Source organism: Erythrolamprus reginae, chromosome 2 (genome assembly GCF_031021105.1).
Source record: "Erythrolamprus reginae isolate rEryReg1 chromosome 2, rEryReg1.hap1, whole genome shotgun sequence".
NCBI classification, from domain to species: domain Eukaryota; kingdom Metazoa; phylum Chordata; class Lepidosauria; order Squamata; family Dipsadidae; genus Erythrolamprus; species Erythrolamprus reginae.
The window spans coordinates 37,056,822-37,076,454 of NC_091951.1; the positions used below are offsets into that span (position 1 = coordinate 37,056,822).

General features: G+C 41.4%; 2 protein-coding genes across 4 annotated transcripts in view; both read left to right on the forward strand.

Moving 5' to 3' along the window:
* The window catches only part of LOC139160193 (TNF receptor-associated factor 1-like), a 635,213-nt gene that overhangs the window by 265,562 nt on the left and 350,018 nt on the right, over window positions 1-19,633 (forward strand). The window lies entirely within an intron of this gene.
* The window catches only part of SAPCD1 (suppressor APC domain containing 1), a 32,190-nt gene that overhangs the window by 5,094 nt on the left and 7,463 nt on the right, over window positions 1-19,633 (forward strand). Inside the window, exons 2-3 of the mRNA XM_070737820.1 lie at window positions 9,007-9,137; window positions 17,730-17,867. Of these exons, the coding sequence (XP_070593921.1) occupies window positions 9,007-9,137; window positions 17,730-17,867 (269 nt within the window). The remainder of the gene's footprint in view (window positions 1-9,006; window positions 9,138-17,729; window positions 17,868-19,633) is intronic.

Consider the following 19,633-nt stretch of genomic DNA (forward strand, 5'->3'; position numbering starts at 1 on the left):
GAAGTCCAAATATCTTCAAGTTGCCAAGGTTGGGAAACACTGCTTTATGGAACCGTCTCCTGCCTCATGAATCCCAGTGGCCGGTCAGGTCCCACATAGTTGGCCTTCTCCTGGTCCCGTCAGCTAAGCAATGCCGTCTGGAAGGAACTAAGGTAGAGCCTTCTCTGTGGCAGCCCCAGCCCTTTGGAATCAACTCCCTCCAGAGATTTGCACAGCCCCAATCTCCTGGCCTTTCATAAGCTTTTAAAAACTGCCGGCAGGCCTGGGGCTGTTGCACATTAACATCCTGCTCCAGCCTTATGTAGGATTATGATGGAATGAATGGTGGATGATTGTTTTTTTTAATAATTGGGGATTTTAGATTAGATTTAGATGAGTTTTTAATGTTTGGATTTCTTACAGGTTCTTGAAACATTTAAATATGTTAAAGGGTTAAATAAGGTTCAGGAGGGAAGTGTGTTTAATAGGAAAGTGGACACAAGAACAAGGGGGCACAATCTGAGGTTAGTTGGGGGAAAGATCAGAAGCAACGTGAGAAAATATTATTTTACTGAAAGAGTAGTAGATGCTTGGAACAAACTTCCAGCAGACATAGTTGGTAAATCCACAGTCACTGAATTTAAACATGCCTGGGATAAACATATCTCCATGCTAAGAAAAAAAAATACAGGAAATAGTATAAGGGTAGACCAGATGGACCATGAGGTCTTTTTCTGCTGTCAATCTTCTATGTTTCTATGTTCTGATATGTATTTATTCTTGTTTTATAAGCTGCCCTGAGTCTACAGAGAAGGGCGGCCTAGAAGTCCAAATAATAACTAAAAATAAATAAATAAATAAACAGAAATGTTGTGGTTTAAGTCAAGGACTTCCAGGATGTAATTTTTAAGGTCATCCTGCAACTTTAGCACGGGAGTTCTAGATTAAATCTGGACACAAGTGAGATAAGAAGCCCAGGCGCACCAGGTTTCTTACAGGAGACTCTTCCTAAAATGCTTATATTATATTATATTTATTAGACTTGTATGCCTACGCGGCCCCTCTCCGAAGATTATGAAAGGGTTCATCTTTCTTTGGATCTTTGCAAACCTCGCTTCAAAAATTGCGCTGGGTTTTTGCCACCCAGCCCAGGGAAACTGCTCTAACCCAGATTGCACAGAAGGATTTCTACTGGAAAGAGTTTTTAAGAGGGAAAGTGTTCCCGTTTTTCTCTGCGGGAAATTAATTTAGATTGCCTTCTGTTCCTTTCCAACTTGCTAGATCAATAGGCCTGCCGTTGGAAATTGGGAAGCTGACATCTGAGATTAGGGTCTGGCAGAATGGATGAGTGCCATGCCTTTAAATAACAGGAAAGTAGGCCAGAAAAAAATGGCTAATTAAAACAAAAAGCCTTGAGCTGGAAGAGGGATTTTTTTTTTTTGTGGACTGGCACCAGATCAGGCAAAAACAAAAAGGAGCACATAGCCATCTGAATCATCCAGGTCATGGTTGTCCCAAAGCAGGGGCGAGTTCTTTTTTAAAATATTTTTTATTAGTTTTTTCAAATTTTAAAAACAAAACTAAGGTTTTTGGTCATCCTGCAACCTTTTGGCCAGGCATGGGGGAATTGAGATACTCTTTCCCCCTAGGCCTTTACAATTTTATGCATGGTATGTCTGTCTGTATGTTTGGTTTTTATAATAATGGGCTTTTAACTGTTTTTAGTATTGGATTATTATTAATAGCCGCCCCAAGTCTCCGGAGAGGGGCGGCATACAAATCCAATAAATAAATAAAACAAATAAATAAGTGGTCGTCCGCGCTGCCGCCATTCACCTCTCAGTCACAGGGCGAATGGCGGCAGCACGGGCGTTGGGGGGGAGCTGGTGCGAGAGGCGAGCGAGGGGCTTGCGACAGGGGAAGGCAGTGCTCGTGGCAGGGCAGGCCAGACAGAGGTCCTAGGAAGCGCCAGAACCGCTTTCCCCACCGTTCAGGGTCCAGCCCACCCCTGAGTATACAGGTCCTCAATGGAAGGCAGGTTGGCAGCAATTGTTTTATTCTGCAGTTCTGATTATCCTCTGAAGTCTGTGTCGGTCCTGTTGGGTTGCAGAACCAAATCAGACAGTTATGGAGGTGCAGATGACAGACTCAATGATTCCTCTGTAGAACTGGATCAGCAGCTCCTTGGGCAGTTTGAGCTTCCTAAGTTGACGCAGAAAGAACATTTTTTGTTGGGCTTCTTTGATCATGTTTTGATGTTAGGTGACTACTTTAGTGTTCTGCCGGCGTGTCCTAACCACCCGTAATTACAGGGTAATTAGTCCAGAAAGACACCCACCACACAATAGAAGGAAAACCAAAAGTCTTTATCAACAGAAAAACAGAAACAGCTCCATTTTTAAATGTCAAAGGGATTTTCTGGTACACACAAGGCACAGGTTAAATGCAATCCAATTTCTCACCCAATCACTGGGAAATTGAGTCCAATTCTAAAGTCCAGAAAGTCCACACGCAGTCTTGAACAGGGAAACAGCAAAAACCACGATCTTGACGAAACTATGAATCAGATAAACTGCCACGAGGCTAAGCCAGCACACTGTTCTTTTTATCTGTAGCACTAATTACAGCAGCCCCACCCAACCACAGGTGGCCTCACTTATCTCCTGTAATAATCCTTCAGTTGTTCTCTCCTGTGCATCACTCTACGCATGCGTGGATCTGTCATAAGCTCTTGTTCAGAATCCAGGGATGATAAGGATGATTGATCTCCTCCTGGGCTGTCTGCCAAACTCCCCCCTTGCCTGCTACTCACGCTTCCTTCGTCAGAGGAGCCTTCGTCGGGAGATTCTATCGGGAGCAAAACAGACCTGTGGCATGTGGATGTTTCCTCCACCTCCACCGGGCAGGAGCTGGGCCAGAGCCAACCACAACAGAAGGGATGTGAGCTCATGCATGCATGCTAGCACAGCCACACACACCGCTCTTGGCACGCGAACCAAAAAAAAAGTTCACCATCACTGCATTAGAATATAAACTGGGGGCAAATCCCACTGCTTACTAGCCTTGATGATGTTGCCTAGTTTGGTAATGAAAGGTCTGCAAGAAAACAAAGAAGCTCATTCCAACTCTGAGCAACAAATAGTCTCCTTTTATGAAGACAAATCCTAGCTAGGGATATGAGGGGCTAACTTTCCTTCTCTTGCTTATAAAAGCCTTCTCTCCCCCAACCCGGCATCAACATGACCCCGACAAGCTGACAACATACGGCCAGGGATTGAGTGCACCTAAGCTGGGTTTCCCAGGCCGTAGACACAGCCAATCCTCTTATCAGCTGCTCTGATCCAACTCCCCCGTCCCCAATGATAAGGAGCTTTCCTTAATGGGCCGGCAGGGTGGGCGTGGGATTAGAAAACTGCAGAATTAATAAAGGAGAGGAGGGGAGGGGGGCTCTCCTTTCTCTCCCGATTCTCCATTCCTTCTGGTAAGCAGATGGGCTTCCTTTATTCTGCACTTTCTCCAGTGGGCACCCTGTTTGTTACTTCCTTATCCTGGACTGGATTTATTAAAGAAAGATCACCGTAGTTTATCTTCCTTCCTTCCTTCCTTCTCAATTCATCCCTTCCTTATCCAGGAATTGTATTTGTGAAAGAAAGATCAACCACATAATCTTCCTTCCTTCCTTCCTTCCTTCCTTCCTTCCTTCCTTCCTTCCTTCCTTCCTTCCTTCCTTCCTTCTCAATTCATCCCTTCCTTATCCAGGAATTGGATTTGTGAAAGAAAGATCAACCCCATAATCTCCATCCATCCTTCCCTCCTCTCTCTCTCTCTCTTTCTTTCTTTCTTTCTTTTCTCTTTATTAGTTGTGTTCGTATATCATCTCTTTATTGTCATCCCAAAATGATTTGTAAGTAATGTGGTTACAGAGGAAACAGAAAGAAAAATAAAATAAAAAGAACACAGAAAAAAAGAACAGACATCATAAAATAGTCAACAAGATTCCAATTGGAATTATGTGCGCCTGAGTTTTTTGCAAGCAAAAGAACCACACCCCATTACTTTCTCCAATCAGTTAAAGTACAATTCCTATCTTCCTAGCCAGTCTTTAGCTAAGCAGGATGGAGACAATACCAGCAACACATGGGGGATGATTGACAATATGGTAGCTCATGGTATGAGAGATTGACCTATACAGTAGTCCCTCGCTATACCACGCTTCACCTACTGCGGCTTCCTTCACTTCATTGTGGGTTTTCAAGAAATATTAATGAGAAAAATCATTCGCGGATCTTCGCTGGTTCGCGGGTTTCTGAGGAAGCCGATCGGCAGATTTAAACAGCCCGCCAAACTCGATCGGCAGGTTTTTTTAAAAAAAAATATCTAAAATTGTAAATACTGTATTTAAATACTGTATCTAAAATAAATACTGTGTGGGAAGGGTTTATAAACAATTAAAACAATGAAAACTTACCAAACAATTACAATATAAATACTTAAATAAGTACTATCAGTCGATAAATTCCACATCGCGGATTTCACCTATCGCGGCCGGGTCTGGAACGTAATACCAGCGATAGGTGAGGTTTTACTGTACTGTTTCTGGAAATCTTAATGTATCTGTCTGATAAATATTATTCTTTTCAAGCTGAGCTCCAATTCCATTCCTTTGGACTTCTCATTTCCGGTTTTAGGAGCGATATCTAAATCTGCTTTTCCTTGTGTTATGGACAAAACTGGATAAATGAAAGACACAGTTAAATCAACTATTTTTGCTGATTTATCCTTTTTAGATGATAGAAGGAAAATCACTGAATGCCTAGGGAGTCATCATCCTGTTTTGAACTGATTAGAATTTTAATTTAAATTAAATCTAATGCTGGATTGATTGATTGATTGATTGATTGATTTGTTTGTTTGTTTGTTTGTTCGTTTATTTGTTTATTTATTTATTTATTTATTTATTTGATCGATCGATCGATCGATTGATTGATTGATTTTTATGCCGCCCTTCTCCTTAGACTCAGGGCGGCTTACAACATGTTAGCAATAGCCCTTTTTAACAGAGCCAGCATATTGGCCCCACAATCCGGGTCCTCATTTTGCCCACTTTGGAAGGATGGAAGGCTGAGTCAACCTTGAGTCGGTGATGAGATTTGAACTGCTGAGCTACAGATCTACAGTCAGCTTCAGTGGTCTGCAGTACACTCTACCTGCTGCGCCACCCCGGCTCTGATTTGTCCTTGCCTTACTCATTTTTGGGAATGCCATCCCTGGGTAGGGCTTTCAAACCTCCCGAGAAAGAATGTGATCTATGCCAATTATTTGGTTGGGAGTAATGGAGCTTGTAACTTTTGATGTATCTGGAATGGGAAGGCATTAGATTGGGGTTCATAAAAAGAGTTTACCATGATATTTTGGGTGGATTTTGAGTGGTCGCCCTGTCCCCTACCATTCTGGAGTTCACTAGATTCAGGAAAGAATATTATTAAAGTGGACAGAGAAATGGACAAAGTTAGTATGGGTAGGTCCTCGACTTAATTGAGTCCCAAATTTATGTTGTTCAGTGAGGCCATTTGTTATGTGGGTTTTGCCCCGTTTTACAATCATTCTAGCCATGGTTGTTAAGTGAATCATTGCAGTTGATAAGCTCGTAAAATGGTTGTTAAGGGAATCCAGCTTTCCCATTGAATTGGCAAAAGGGAATCACGTGACCTTGGGACACTGCAACCGTCATAAATATGAACCTGTTGCCAAGGCATGGGACCAGATTACTTACGGGACCGCCTCCTGCCGCATGAATCCCAACAACCGGTTAAGTCCCACAGAGTCGGCCTTCTCCAGGTCCCGTCAACTAGACAATGTCGCTTGGAGGGGCCTAGGGGAAGAGCCTTCTCTGTGGGGACCCCAGCCCTCTGGAATCAGCTCCCCCTGGAGATTCGTGCTGCCCCCATCTTCCTTGCCTTCTGTAAGAGACTGAAGAGTCATCTATGCTGCCAGGCTTGGGGTCCTTGGATTCTAGCCCCCTGACCGATACATGTACGGTGGGTTTGTTGACTGAATGGATATGTGTGCATTTTAATTGGTTTTCAGGTTTTTAGATTTTTAACTTTAATTAATTGGATTTTGATGTACATTGTCTTTTTATATGCTGTAAGCCGCCCCGAGTCCTCGGAGAGGGGTGGCATATAAATCCAATAAATAAATAAATCGGATAGATAGATAGATAGATGGATGGATGGATGGATGGATGGACGGACGGACGGACGGACGGACGGACAAACAGTCAGACAGATAGAAAGAAAGAATCCAAATTTTGATCATGTAGCCTTATTTATTTATTTTGATTGATTGATTGATTGATTGATTGACTGATTGACTGTGTTGTGGTTAGCTCTGGCCCAGCTCCTGCGCCAAGGACTGTGGATGTGGGGGAGACATCCACATGCTGCAGGCCTGTTTTGCCGCCGGTGGAATCTGATGATAAAGGCTCCTCTGACCAAGAAGACATGAGTGACAGGGAGGAGGAGAGTGTGGCAGACAGCTCAGAAGGAGATCAATTATCTAGCTCCTCCTTGGATTCAGAACAAGAGTTAATGATACAGCCACGCATGCGGAGAGCGCTGCATAGGCAACAACAACTGAGAGATTATTATCAAAGAAAATGAGGCCACCTGTGGTTGGGTGGGGCTGTGGTAATTAGTGAGGCTGCTATAAATAGCAGCCTGTGGGTTTGGACATTGTGGAGGATTATCTGATCATTGTGTTTCGTGACTGCTTTACTGACTTTGACCTTTTGTGTGATGATTTTTCCCCGCTTTGAAACTAAACCAGAGCAAAGTGTGTTTCACTTTGTGAAAGAAGAAGGACTGTGAATTAATTGCCTCACAGCTGCAAGCTAAGTATCACAGAACTGATAAGGGACTTGTACAAATTACCAGTTTGTTTGGAGACGAGTGCTCTTTGCTATACAAAAAAGTGCTTGGTTTAACTGAATTTTCATTATAAAGAACATTGTTTTGAATTTTCAAATGTGTGTGTTTCTGAAATTTGTACCTGTGAATTTTCGGGAGGATTCTACCAGAGAGCCCGACAGAACAGACTGATTGACTGATTGATTGACTGACTGACTGACTGACTGACTGATTGATTGATTGATTGATTGATTGGATTTATCTGCCGCCCAGCTCTAATAAGACTCTGGCAGTTTACAGTCATGAGAATAACCTTGGCGGTAAAGTGTGAAAAACGGTCATAAGTCACTTTTTTCTGTGCCATTGTGACTTCGAGCAGTCACTCAATGAATGGTAGTTAAGTTGAGGGCTTACCTGTCTTTTCCCTCCTAGCAGCCTCGTCCCTTCGGCCTTTTTCTAGCCAGAAGCCCGATTTGCGTTGACTTTGCCAACTGTCAGTTTCCCTTAATTGAACGGGTGGAGGAAGGGAGCCTTTTTTCTTCGCACGGTCTTTGATCCAAGGAGATTTGCCCAAACGCCTGCCAGAATGAATTAAGTCAAGAGCGGGAAGCAAAAAAAACCACCCACACACAAAAAAACCAAAAACCCAGAGCACGCTTCTGATTGGGCGAGGGATTTAAGAGGCCGGTTCGTATCCGTGGAGAATATTCCCTTGGCGATGGAAAGGGGTTAGGCCTTCCAACCGACAGCTGATCCCTCAGCTGCGGTCTCTGTGGTGAGGAGATGGTGACTGCAGCTTCAAGCATTTGGCAACAAGGCCTCAGGCGTCCTTCCATCTGCCCAGTTGACCCAGAGCAGCTGCCCCGTGATCCATGCCTGACGGCTGGCACCCCTGTCTCAGGCCCAGGAGACCTCACTTCTCAAGGGGTAACCCTGGCAGCCTTCCCAGTTTCGCGCACCTGTGCCCCTTCGTTTTATTATTTGTTTATTATTTATTTATTATTTGGATTTATATGCTGCCCCACTCCCAAACGACTCTGAGTAGCTTACACCAAATACAAAACAAGAACAACAATAACAACAACAACAGAGTTGGAAGGGATCTTGGAGGCCTCATTGCCTTGGGATACACAAGGCAGAAAATTGATGTGGCCCCTAAGAAATAGCACTGACTTGATGACAGGTAATCAATCAATCTATTTTAAATAAGAGAATAAACAGGATATCTTGAAGCAATGAAGAATCTTCATGTATGTGATGAACAGCTTTTTACTCATTAGTCCTGTCTCTAGAGGAGATCAGCAATGAACCTCATCAGGACCAGGCCACCTCAGGCTCAGTTAATCAATCAGCTCTTGTAACTGGCAGCTTTAATTAAAGGACTAATTAGATATCAAAAAATGACCTCAACCACCCTTTTTGCAACCTCCGTGGTTGTGCTTTTAAAGTCACATTAATGCTAGTTTTAGTTGGTGGGAGAAGTGGGGATTTCCCTTGATTTTTTTTTCATACCCTTTCTCACCTGTTTAACAAAGGTACATTTGTTTTTAAAATTAATTTTGTGAAATATTTCTTATTTTGTTATGACAGTGGTCCCCAACCTGGAGGTCAGGACCCCTTTGGGGGTTGAATGACAGTTTCACAGGGATTGCCTAAGACCATGGGAAAAGACAAATTTCCCATGGTGTTGGAACTAAAGTTTCTATTCTGACGCCTTGGAACATATTTTTACAATCCGACCAATCAGGTGTATACAGTGGGAGTGTCCCTCTGATATTCCTGCCAATCAGCTCAAAGCTCTGTTGGGAGAATTGGTGCTAGACTTATGGTTGGGGGTTACCACAACACGAGGAACTGTATTAAGGCATTGCGGCATTAGAAAGGTTGAGAACCACTTTAAAACAAGAACAAAACAACAGATTGAGAAATTTGATTTAGGAGAAGTCCATGGTGTCTTAGAAGCTGTGTTTTTGATTCCTTCGAGCCTTGTACCGATGCCTTTGTTTTCATAAAATCATCTGGCAAAAATATAACCAAATAGTTCATAATTCAAGGGTGGGGAGGGGAAATCTGAAAAAAAACCCACCTCCAGTAATCTTTTTACTGTCCCTTTCTCTAGGAGAATCGGATGGGAAAGGAGTCACTCGATCCAGGAGCACAAACAGCTTCATGTCCCAAAGTGGGCGGTCCAGGATGATTCCAAAGGAAGGACGTAGACACACCATTTCCGGTGCTGTGGAATATGAAATGGTAGGGGGATCCAAAGATTGATTCCATGGTACTAACTGAAAGTTTACTCTCCTCTCCTCTCCTCCCCTCCCATCCCCTCCCCTCCCCTCCCCTCCCCTCCCCTCTCTCTCCCCTCCCCTCCCCTCTCCCTTCCTTCCTCCTCTCCCTTCCCTTCCTCCATTCTCCCCTTCTGTCCTTCTTTCTTCCTTCCCTTCTCCCTTCTCCCTTTCCTTTCCTTTCCTTTCCTGTCTTTCCCTTCCCTTCTTTTCTTCCTCTCCTCTCTCCCCTTAAGAAATTTGTTTGTTTGTTTGTTTGTTGGAATAGAATGGAATGGAATGGACCTACAAGGAATTTGTCATTGGTGCATATGCTCTCAGTATACATAAAAGAAAATGTACATTTGTCAAGAATCATGAGGTAAAACACTTAAAATGACTGTCATGGGGTACAAATAAGCAATAAGGAAACAATCAATATTAATGAAAATCTTAAGGATATGTTTAACAAGTTACAGTCATACAGTCATAAGTGGGAGGAGGTGGATAATAGGAATGATGAGAAAAAATCTGTAGTAATAGTAGTGCAGAACATAAGAACATAAGGAGAGCCATGCTCAATCAGGCCAAAGCCCATTGAGTCCAGCATTCTGTGTCACACAGTGGCCCACCAATTGTCCATGGGGATCTTGAGCAGAAAGAGAAGGCAAGACCCTCCCTTTCCCCTGACCCCCAACAAATGGTACTCAAGGGAATCCTGCCTGCCTCAGCCAACATAGAGGCGGCACTTGGACATCTGTTTCAGTAACCACCGATACACGTGGCATCCATGAATCTGTCTAATCCTGCCTTGAAGCTATCCAGGCTGACAGCTGTCACGACCTCTTCTGGAAGTGAATTCCATAAACCAACGACCCTCTGGGGGAAGAAATATTTCCCTTTATTTGTCCTCACTTTCTTACCTATGAGCTTTAGGGAGGGCCCCCTCGTCCTAGTATTGTGTGATAGAGAAAATAATTTTTCTCTATCCACCTTTTCTATCCCATGCATGATCAAGTCACTCCTTAAACGCCGTCTTTCAAGGCTGAAGAGATCAAGGTGTTGCAACCTGGTTTCATAATAAGTGATAGGAATGATGAGAAAAAACTAGTAGTAATAGTAGTGCAGACTTAATAAATAGTTTGACAGTGTTGAGGGAATTATTTGTTTAGCAGAGTGATGGTGTTTGGGAAAAAACTGTTCTTGTGTCTAGTTGTCTTGATGTGCCGTGCTCTGTAGTGATGTTTTGAGGGTAGGAGTTGAAACAGTTTATGTCCAGGATACAAAAGGTCAGTAAATATTTTCCCCGCCCTCTTTTTGACTCATGCAGTATACAGGTCCTCAATGGAAGGCAGGTTGGCAGCAATTGTTTTTTCCTGCAGTTCTGATTATCCTCTGAAGTCTGTGTCAGTCCTGTTGGGTTGCAGAACCAAACCAGACAGTGATAGAGGTGCAGATGATAGACTCAATGGTTCCTCTGTAGAACTGGATCAGTTGGGCAGTTTATTTATTTATATTTGTATGCCGCTCATTCCAATAGGACTCAGGGCAGCTAACAATAGTTATAAATACTAAAAGCAATAAAAAGATATAACAATGATAAAAAAGCAAGTACTTAAAAACCTAAAAAAAAACCCATACATGTACATAGTCATTCTTAATTCCAGATTGTAACAAACATCATAAGACCCTATGTCCCATTTGCCTTATACAACCCTGTTTTGGTAAAAAATGGAGCCCTGTTTCTATAAAAGAGGAGGATTTGTTCTTCTGCATACAAAACAATACAGATACAGATCAGTTTCATGCATTAAGAGCCGGGGTGGCGCAGCAAGTAGAGTGCTGTACTGCAGCCACTGAAGCTGACTGTAGATCTGAAGGTCAGCGGTTCAAATCTCATCACCGGCTCAAGGTTGACTCAGCCTTCCATCCTTCCGAGGTGGGTAAAATGAGGACCTGGATTGTGGGGGCAATAGGCTGGCTTTGTTAGAAAGTGCTATTGCTAACATATTGTAAGCCGCCCTGAGTCTAAGGAGAAGGGCGGCATAAAAATTGAATAAATAAATAAATAAAATAAATAAATTGCGGACACAAAACCATACACACTCATCCACCCCTGTATGCTCTGATTCTTAAAGTTTTCGGAGTTAATACTTAAACAAGCCACAATGACAGGGAAAAGAAATAATTGTGTAATTAATAATAATAATAATAATAATAATAATAATAATAATAATAAAACATAGAAAATAATAATAATAATAATAACAACAACAACAACAACAACAACAACTATAATAATAATATATGGTTATGACCTATAAAGCCCTTCATGGCACCGGACCACATTATATCAGGGACCGCCTTCTGCTGCATGAATCCCAGCGACCAGTTAGGTCCCACAGAGTGGGTCTTCTCCGGGTCCTGTCAACTAAACAATGTCGCTTGGCGGGACCCAGGGGAAGAGCCTTCTCTGTGGCGGCCCCGGCCCTCTGGAACCAACTCCCCCCAGAGATTAGAATTGCCCCCACCCTCCTTGCCTTTCGTAAGCTGCTTAAAACCCACCTCTGCCGCCAGGCATGGGGGAATTGAGATACTCTTTCCCCCTAGGCTTTACAATTTTATGCATGGTATATCTGTATGTATGTTTGTTTTTATAATAATGGGTTTTTAACTGTTTTTAGTATTGGATTATTATTATATGCTGTTTTATTACTGTTGTTAGCCACCCCGAGTCTGCGGAGAGGGGCGGCATACAAATCCAATAAATAAATAAATAAATAAAATAAATAAATAAAAAAATAAAAAAATAATAACAACTACAACAACAACAACAACAACAACAGAATTGGAAGGGACCTTGGAGGTCTTCTAGTCCAACCCCCTACTGAGGCAGGAAACCCTACACTACTTTAGATGGTTATCCAACATCTGCTTAAAAACCTCCAGTGTTGGGGCATTCACAACTTCTGGAGGCAAGCTTTTCCACTGATCAACCTTTCTGAGTGTCAGGAAATTTCTCCTTAGTTCTAAGTTGCTTCTCTTCTTGTTTAGTTTCCACCCATTGCTTCTTGTTTTACCCTCAGGTACTTTGGAGAATAGCTTGACTCCTTCTTCTTTGTGGCAACCCCTGAGTGCTGCAGATATTTGGGCTGATCTTAAATACAGTCTTCTTGTGTTGCGTCTTTCCCTCAATTTCCCCCCGCAATCCATTTCCCCTGGCCCACTTTTGTCGGGGTGGGGGTGGGGGAGAAATACGGGATAAAATGGTCTGAATAAATCCCTCCATCAGCGCTTGCTGATTCAGTATATCAGACGTCTGGTGGCAGAGTTGTTAGACATTCAAAGACGTTAATCCTCACCCCGCTTGCTCACCTCTTCCATTTCCGAGCTCACGTGGGCAGCTGAAAAGACTGGGCTTAGAGGTCCTATTATCTCGGGCAAGTGAAGCTTGAAGTCTAAGCTGCCCTGCTTTGAGAACTGCTGAGTTCAGTGGACTGGGGGGGGGGAACCCGAATTTTCCAGACAGTGTGTGTATATATCCTCTACCGGAGCAGGGGAAGGGTCACCAGGGCAGGGGAAGGGAGCTATGGAAACAAAAAACTAAAAAAAGAGAAAGAACAGGCAGCACCAAGCAATGGAGAAGACCACTACAGATGGAGAAGCAAGTGGGAAAGAGCAGAGCAGAGGGCCCCGAAAGCTAGAGAGAAAGCCCATCAGGAGACGGGGCGTGAAGGTGGGCCTACAGATGAGGAGGAAGCAGGGGTTGGGGTCGGCGGGGCTGCTAAAGAAGCAAAGGGATTGACAGATGGAAGAAAAAAGGAGGTTAGAAGGGAGAAAGTTGAGGGGAGGCTGGGAGGGGCGAAGTTTCAGAAGTGGGCAGGAAGGAAGTGTTGAAGGAAAGAGGACTAGCAGGATTTAAGAAGGAGAAGGGAGATGGTAAAGTGTTCTGAAGAGATTTGAGATCTCTTTGATTTGTTGGAGAAACAGGAGGACGAGGGATTATCTACTTACCTACCTATCTATCTATCTATCTTTCTATCTATCTATCTATCTATCTATCTATCTATTTCTCTGTCTGTCTATCTATCTATTTCTCTGTCTATCTATTTATTTATTTATTTATTTATCTATCTATCTATCTATCTATCTATTTCTCTGTCTGTCTATCTATCTACTGTATTTCTCTGTCTGTCTATCTATCTATCTATCTATCTATCTATCTATCTATCTATCTATCTATTTCTCTGTCTGTCTATCTATCTATCTAATCTATCTATCTATCTATCTATCTATCTATCTATCTATCTATCTATCTATTTCTCTGTCTGTCTATCTATCTATCTATCTATCTATCTATCTATCTATCTATCTATCTATCTACCTACCTACCTATATACCTACTTATCTACCTGTCTGTCTGTCTGTCTATCTATTTCAATCTATATCTATCAATCCATCTCTATCTATCTATCTATTTATCTATCTATCTACCTACCTATATACCTACTTACCTACCTACCCACCTGTCTGTCTGTCTGTCTATCTATTTCAATCTATATCTATCAATCTCTATCTATCTATCTATCTATCTATCTATCTATCTATCTATCTATCTATCTATCTATCTACCTACTTACCTACCTGTCTGTCTGTCTATTTCAATCTATATCTATCAATATCTATATCTCAATCAATCTCTATCTATCTATCTATCTATCTATCTATCTATCTATCTATCTATCTATCTGTCTATCTATCCATCCCAAAGGACTCTGGGTGGCTTACAGCAAAGCTAAAAAAAACCAAACCAAATTAAAAGATAATTTAAAAACCCATATTAAAACCATGCCTATCTCTTGTGGCTGGATCTAGATGGTACTTTTTTGGATCAACAGCCTCAGGTTGTTGTCCATATGTAGCTCGAGGGTTGCAGTTTTGATGTCTGGAAGTCCAAGCTAGACCTAAAGAAGTGGTTTATAGAATCCTAGAATTTGGGAGGGACCTCAGAAACAATTTGGTCCAACATTCCAGCTCAGCAGAAGATCTACCAGAATATCTGATCAGAGCTGGCCAGTCAGCCAGTTGAAAGACCTTTAAGTGAAGGGAAGCCATAGGTCAGTCGTTTGCTTTGGCTGGTGGCTGGCACAGTCAGGATCTTCCTTCTGAGGTCTAGTTTGAAGTCCAAACTTGGGAGTTTGGGAGAGCAAAGTAGTGAAGTCCTCAGTGCTTCTTCTGCCTGCCATCACAATTCCACCATGGCAGTTCAAGGAAGCTACACCATCCTCATCATCCCGCTGGGAACGGCCCTCAGCAATCTCCATGCCTTGCGATTCTTCATCTGGGTAAGTCCTTGTGAGCTATAGGGATTCACGCACTCATCCATCCTCCATGCACCTTAAATAGTATTTATTTTCTCTGAAGTTATGGAATGACTGCTGCAATGAGGACATTGCTTTTTTCCCATATAGAAACATAGAAACATAGAAGACTGATGGCAGAAAAAGACCTCATGGTCCATCTAGTCTGCCCTTATACTATTTCCTGTACTTTATCTTACAATGGATATATGTTTATCCCAGGCATGTTTAAATTCAGTTACTTTGGATTTACCAACCACGTCTGCTGGAAGTTTGTTCCAAGGATCTACTACTCTTTCAGTGAAATAATATTTCCTCACGTTGCTTTTGATCTTTCCCCCAACTAACTTCAGATTGTGTCCCCTTGTTCTTGTGTTCACTTTCTTATTAAAAACACTTCCCTGCTGAACCCTATTTAACCCTTTAACATATTTAAATGTTTCGATCATGTGCCCCCTTTTCCTTCTGTCCTCCAGACTATACAGATTGAGTTCATTAAGTCTTTCCTGATACGTTTTATGCTTAAGACCTTCCACCATTCTTGTAGCCCGTATTTGGACCCGTTCAATTTTGTCAATATCTTTTTGTAGGGGAGGTCTCCAGAACTGAACACTGAAGTCCTTAGGTGCTGGAAGCGTCTTCATTTAATTTACATTGCGCCATATCATTTATGAGTAATTTATATTGTGCCATATAAATTAACACTCACCAAAGTCTTTCTTGGAAGCTTCAGCAAGAGTTGTATTTTCTTGAACTTCTGGAAATAGGCTGGGCTCACTCCTCTTTTAGTATAGGGATGGATATTTTTGTGTGCGTGTGTATGTATGTGTGTGCACGTGCTCAGGTAGACTTAATTGTTAGTTTCTTTATGAAAATAATTTTTATTGATTTGAACACATTAAAAAAGACATGCAAACAAAACATTATACAAAACACTATACAAAACACAGTAAAGCAAAACAGTAACATATACTGTATTGTACACCACCCTGAGTCGCTTCAAGAAGGGCGGCATAAAAATCTAATAAAATAAAATAAAATAAAATAAAATAAAATAAAATAAAAATAAAAATAAAAATAAAATAAAATAAAATAAATAAAATAAATAAAATAAATAATAAAATAAAATAAATAAATAAAATACTTTATTTATTTATTTAATTTGATTTCTATGTCGCACCATCCCAAAGGGCTCAGTTTACGTTTTAACCTCTTCATGTTTAGAGTTGAAAAAAACCTATAAGATTATACTAAATTAGTAAGGAAGTAAGAATTATTCATCGATATGAATACCACCAAAAAAAACCCCTAGAGGTATAAGTGTGTTTTATTTATTTATTTATATTAATCAGCATAAAATTCCAATTAATAAAAATAAATAAATAAAATACACACATACCTATAAGGGGTTTTTTGGGTGGTATTCGTATCGATGAATAATTCTTACTTCCTTACTAATTTAGTATAATATAGTTTTTTTCACCTCTAAACGTGATGTTCTATGGTATTTTATATTACATATATTGTATAACATCATATAACATAATATATAAATAATCTTAATCACAATATAAGTATTTTCTTGAATTTATATAGAGTTAATCCTTAATGTGTTTATTTTCCTATTTTTCAAGCCAGTCATACAGTAAATTCCGAGTTTTGTAGTATTCTGAATCTTCCTTTTCTTTCAATTCTAATGGCATCTAGTCTAATTTTGTACATTCCAAAATCTTTTTAATCAATATACTTTCAGTTGGTACCACTCCCTCTTTCCAATACTGTGCTAAGCTAATTCTCGCAGCTGTGAGTATGTGTAGTGTAATATAGCGGTATTGTTTTTCCAATTATTAGTTTCTTCAATACTGCTAGCATTGCCAACAATTGCTTAGTTTCATAATTATGGTCCGCCTCTGTTTGTTGTAACTGAGTGTGGTTGTTGATGCCATTGCAAGCCACCCTAAAAACTGATTTGGATAGAACCCCATGTGCAGTTTTACCATGCTATAGAATTTTATCTTAAAATAAAAAATACCAGAGGTTCAAATTGACTATTCAACGAACTGAACTTCTTCCAAAGAGCCAAAATGCTATGAATCTGCTTCTGGCTATGAAGAGGAGAAACATCGTTTTTTGTTGTAATTGGTAGACTGAATGAGGTTATGGGGTCGAGTCTCTTCTGTAACAGATGGAAGTTTAATCAAAGAGCGATCCAATCTAGAATTAAGAGAAATTTCCTGTCTGTGAGGACAATTAATCAGTGGAAGGGCTTGCCTCCAGAAGCTGTGGGTACTTCAACACTTGAGGTTTTAAAGAAGAGATTAAACAACCATTTGTCCAGAGTGGAACAGGATCTCCGGCTTGAGATGGGGGTTGGACTAGAAGACCTTCAAGGTTCCTTCAAACTCTCTGGCTATCGGCACCCTTCCAACTCTCCTTTCTGTGGCTATCAGCACATATCTCAGATTATGTCCACCCCCTTGGTGCTTTCAGTTTTTGGAACAGAGGGCTGAGTATTAATTCAACTGAATGCAAAACCATCTGCCCCTAAATTATGGACCTTGGGGGGAGATGACTTAATACTGTAGGTCTCTTTTCAGGGTATCTTGTGTCTAGTTAAAAGTGCTTGGGGCCATTGTAAAGAAATTCTCCTGGGAGTCAATGAAGCACAAGCCGCACTAATTACAGTTTCTCTTGCTTTTTCATCCTCCCTCCCTCCCTCTCTACTTCCTTCCTCTCTATTTATTTTCTTCCTTCTTCTTTCTTTCCTCTCTCTCTCTTCCTCCCTTCCTTTCTTCTTTCTTTCTCTCTCTTTCACTTCCTTCTTTCCTTTCTCTTTTTTCTTCCTCCCTTCCTAATTTCTCCCTCTCTCTTTTTCTTTTTTTCCTTCTTTCCTCTCCTTCCTTCTTTTCCTTCTTTCTTTCTTTCTCATTCCCTTTTTTCTCTTTCACTTCCTTCTTTCCTTTATTTCTCTTTTCCTTCCTTCCTCCCTAATTCTTTCCTCTCTTTCTCTTTTCTTCTTTCCTCTCTTTCTCTTCCTTCCTTCTTTCCTTTCTTTCTCTTTCTCTTTTCTTTCTTTCCCTTTCTTTCTCTTTCCATTCTTTCTTTATTTTATCTTTTTCCTTCCTTCCTTTCTCCTTCCTTCCTTTCTCTCTCTTTTTTCCTTCCTTCCTCTCTTTTTCCTTCCTTCCTTCCTTCCCTCCCTCCCTCCCTCCCTGTAGCTGAAGCAGATGCAGCAGCTGGAACGAGAACGCGATGCCTTGCTGCAAGGCCTGGAAATGGTTAACCAGGTACGCGACTGGTTACAGTGCCACCTGCTGGAAGCTCAAAAACGCCAGAAGCACATGGGAGCCCAAGCGGTAAGTCAGGGCAGGCAGCCTTTTTGTCTAACATGACTACTGTGGCGCGTCTTCAGGCACAATCAGTATCGGGTTCCTACTGGTATGGATGAGGACGCTGCACCGATAGTAAAACTGGAGCTGTGTGCGCAGCTTCAGGTCTCTGGCGTGCACATGTGCGCATCCTGGTGAGATTTTGCTTCTGCACATGCACAGGAAGCAAAATCTTTCAAGGGGGTGCACGCACGAGAGAGATTTTGGCTGCCGAAATCTCACACACCCGTCCCCCTCATGAGATTTTGCTTCCTGTGCATGTGCAGGAAGCAAAATCTCACTGGAATGCGCGCATGCCAGAGACCTGAAGCTGCACACCCAGCGCACCGGTAGCAGCAGTATCAGCAGCTCCTGCCTGGGCCCAATCCTAGGGAGGTGCAAGGCAAACTGCTTGATGCAGCTCTAAGATGAATGATTGCCAATACCCCCAATCCTATGAGTAATAACAAAAACTCAGAAAAGTTGGCATTGTACAAACACACCCTAATCATTGCAGGTTTTGCACTTCCCTTTTTTTAAAAAAAATTAAAACTAAATTTTATTTAAATACACACACAACAGACAATATCAAACAAAAACATTTAAAAATAAAAAATTGGACGAATATGAAGCAAATCTTTATGATGGTTCTAACTATATACACATTCTAGTACATATCTCTTTTTAAATATTTGTTAAATACTTTTGGGGGGAAAAGAACAATAATCATAGTTTATTTACTCCCCCCCCCCAAAACCTACAAATCTTTAGTTTTTTTATTCAAGTCTTCCATCAGGTTTTGCGCTTTCTAAAGTAGTGATGGCAAATCTATGGCACGGGTGTCATAGGTGGCATGCGGAGCCATATCCCCTGGCATGTGAGCTGTTGCCCTAGCTCAGCTCCAGCATGCATGTGTGTGCCAGCCAGCTGATTTTTGGCTCTGGGATGGTGCTTTTGGCCTCCAGAGAGCCTCTTGGGGATGGGGGAGAGCATTTTTACCTTCCCCCCCGCTCCAGGGAAGCCTTTGGAGTCTAGGGAGGGTGAAACACAAGACTACTGGGCCCATCAGAAGTTGGGAAACACGCCCTTTCCGGCCTCCAGAGAGCCTCTGGGGGGCAGGTGAAGGTGTTTTTGCCCTCCCCAGGCATTGAATTATGAGTGCGGGCACTCATGCATGTGCGATAGCATACATCCACACCATTTGGCACCCAAGGGAAAAAAGATTCGCCATCACTGTCCTAAAGCATATCTTTCTATTTATTTGTGGAGTCAGAAAATGCCTGATTGACATATGGTCTAATAAAGGGTTGTCTTCGACTTATGACCACAACTGAGCCTCAAATTTCTGTGGCTAAGATCTTATACCAAACAAACGCTCTTCCTCATAACACATATAAGCACTGCAGTCAGAATCTCATTGGCACAAACATGGAAAAATGAACAAACTCCATCAGAGTGCTTAATTATTGATAAAATATATAAATGTATTGAGATGGATGAAATGACAAATTCAATTAAGGGGATTGAAAGTAAAAAATCTAAACGAATTTGGGGAAAATGGCACGAATGGATTCGAAACAAAGGCTGAAAATGTAACAATACAAAGTATCAGTATACAAAAGGATAATAATTACCTTAGGAAGTATGACTTTTATTACTCTGTTTCTTCTCAATGTATCTCTTTCTATATTAATTAGTAAAATTTACTTATGATAATTATATGTAAATATACAAAATATAAAGAAATGTATCAG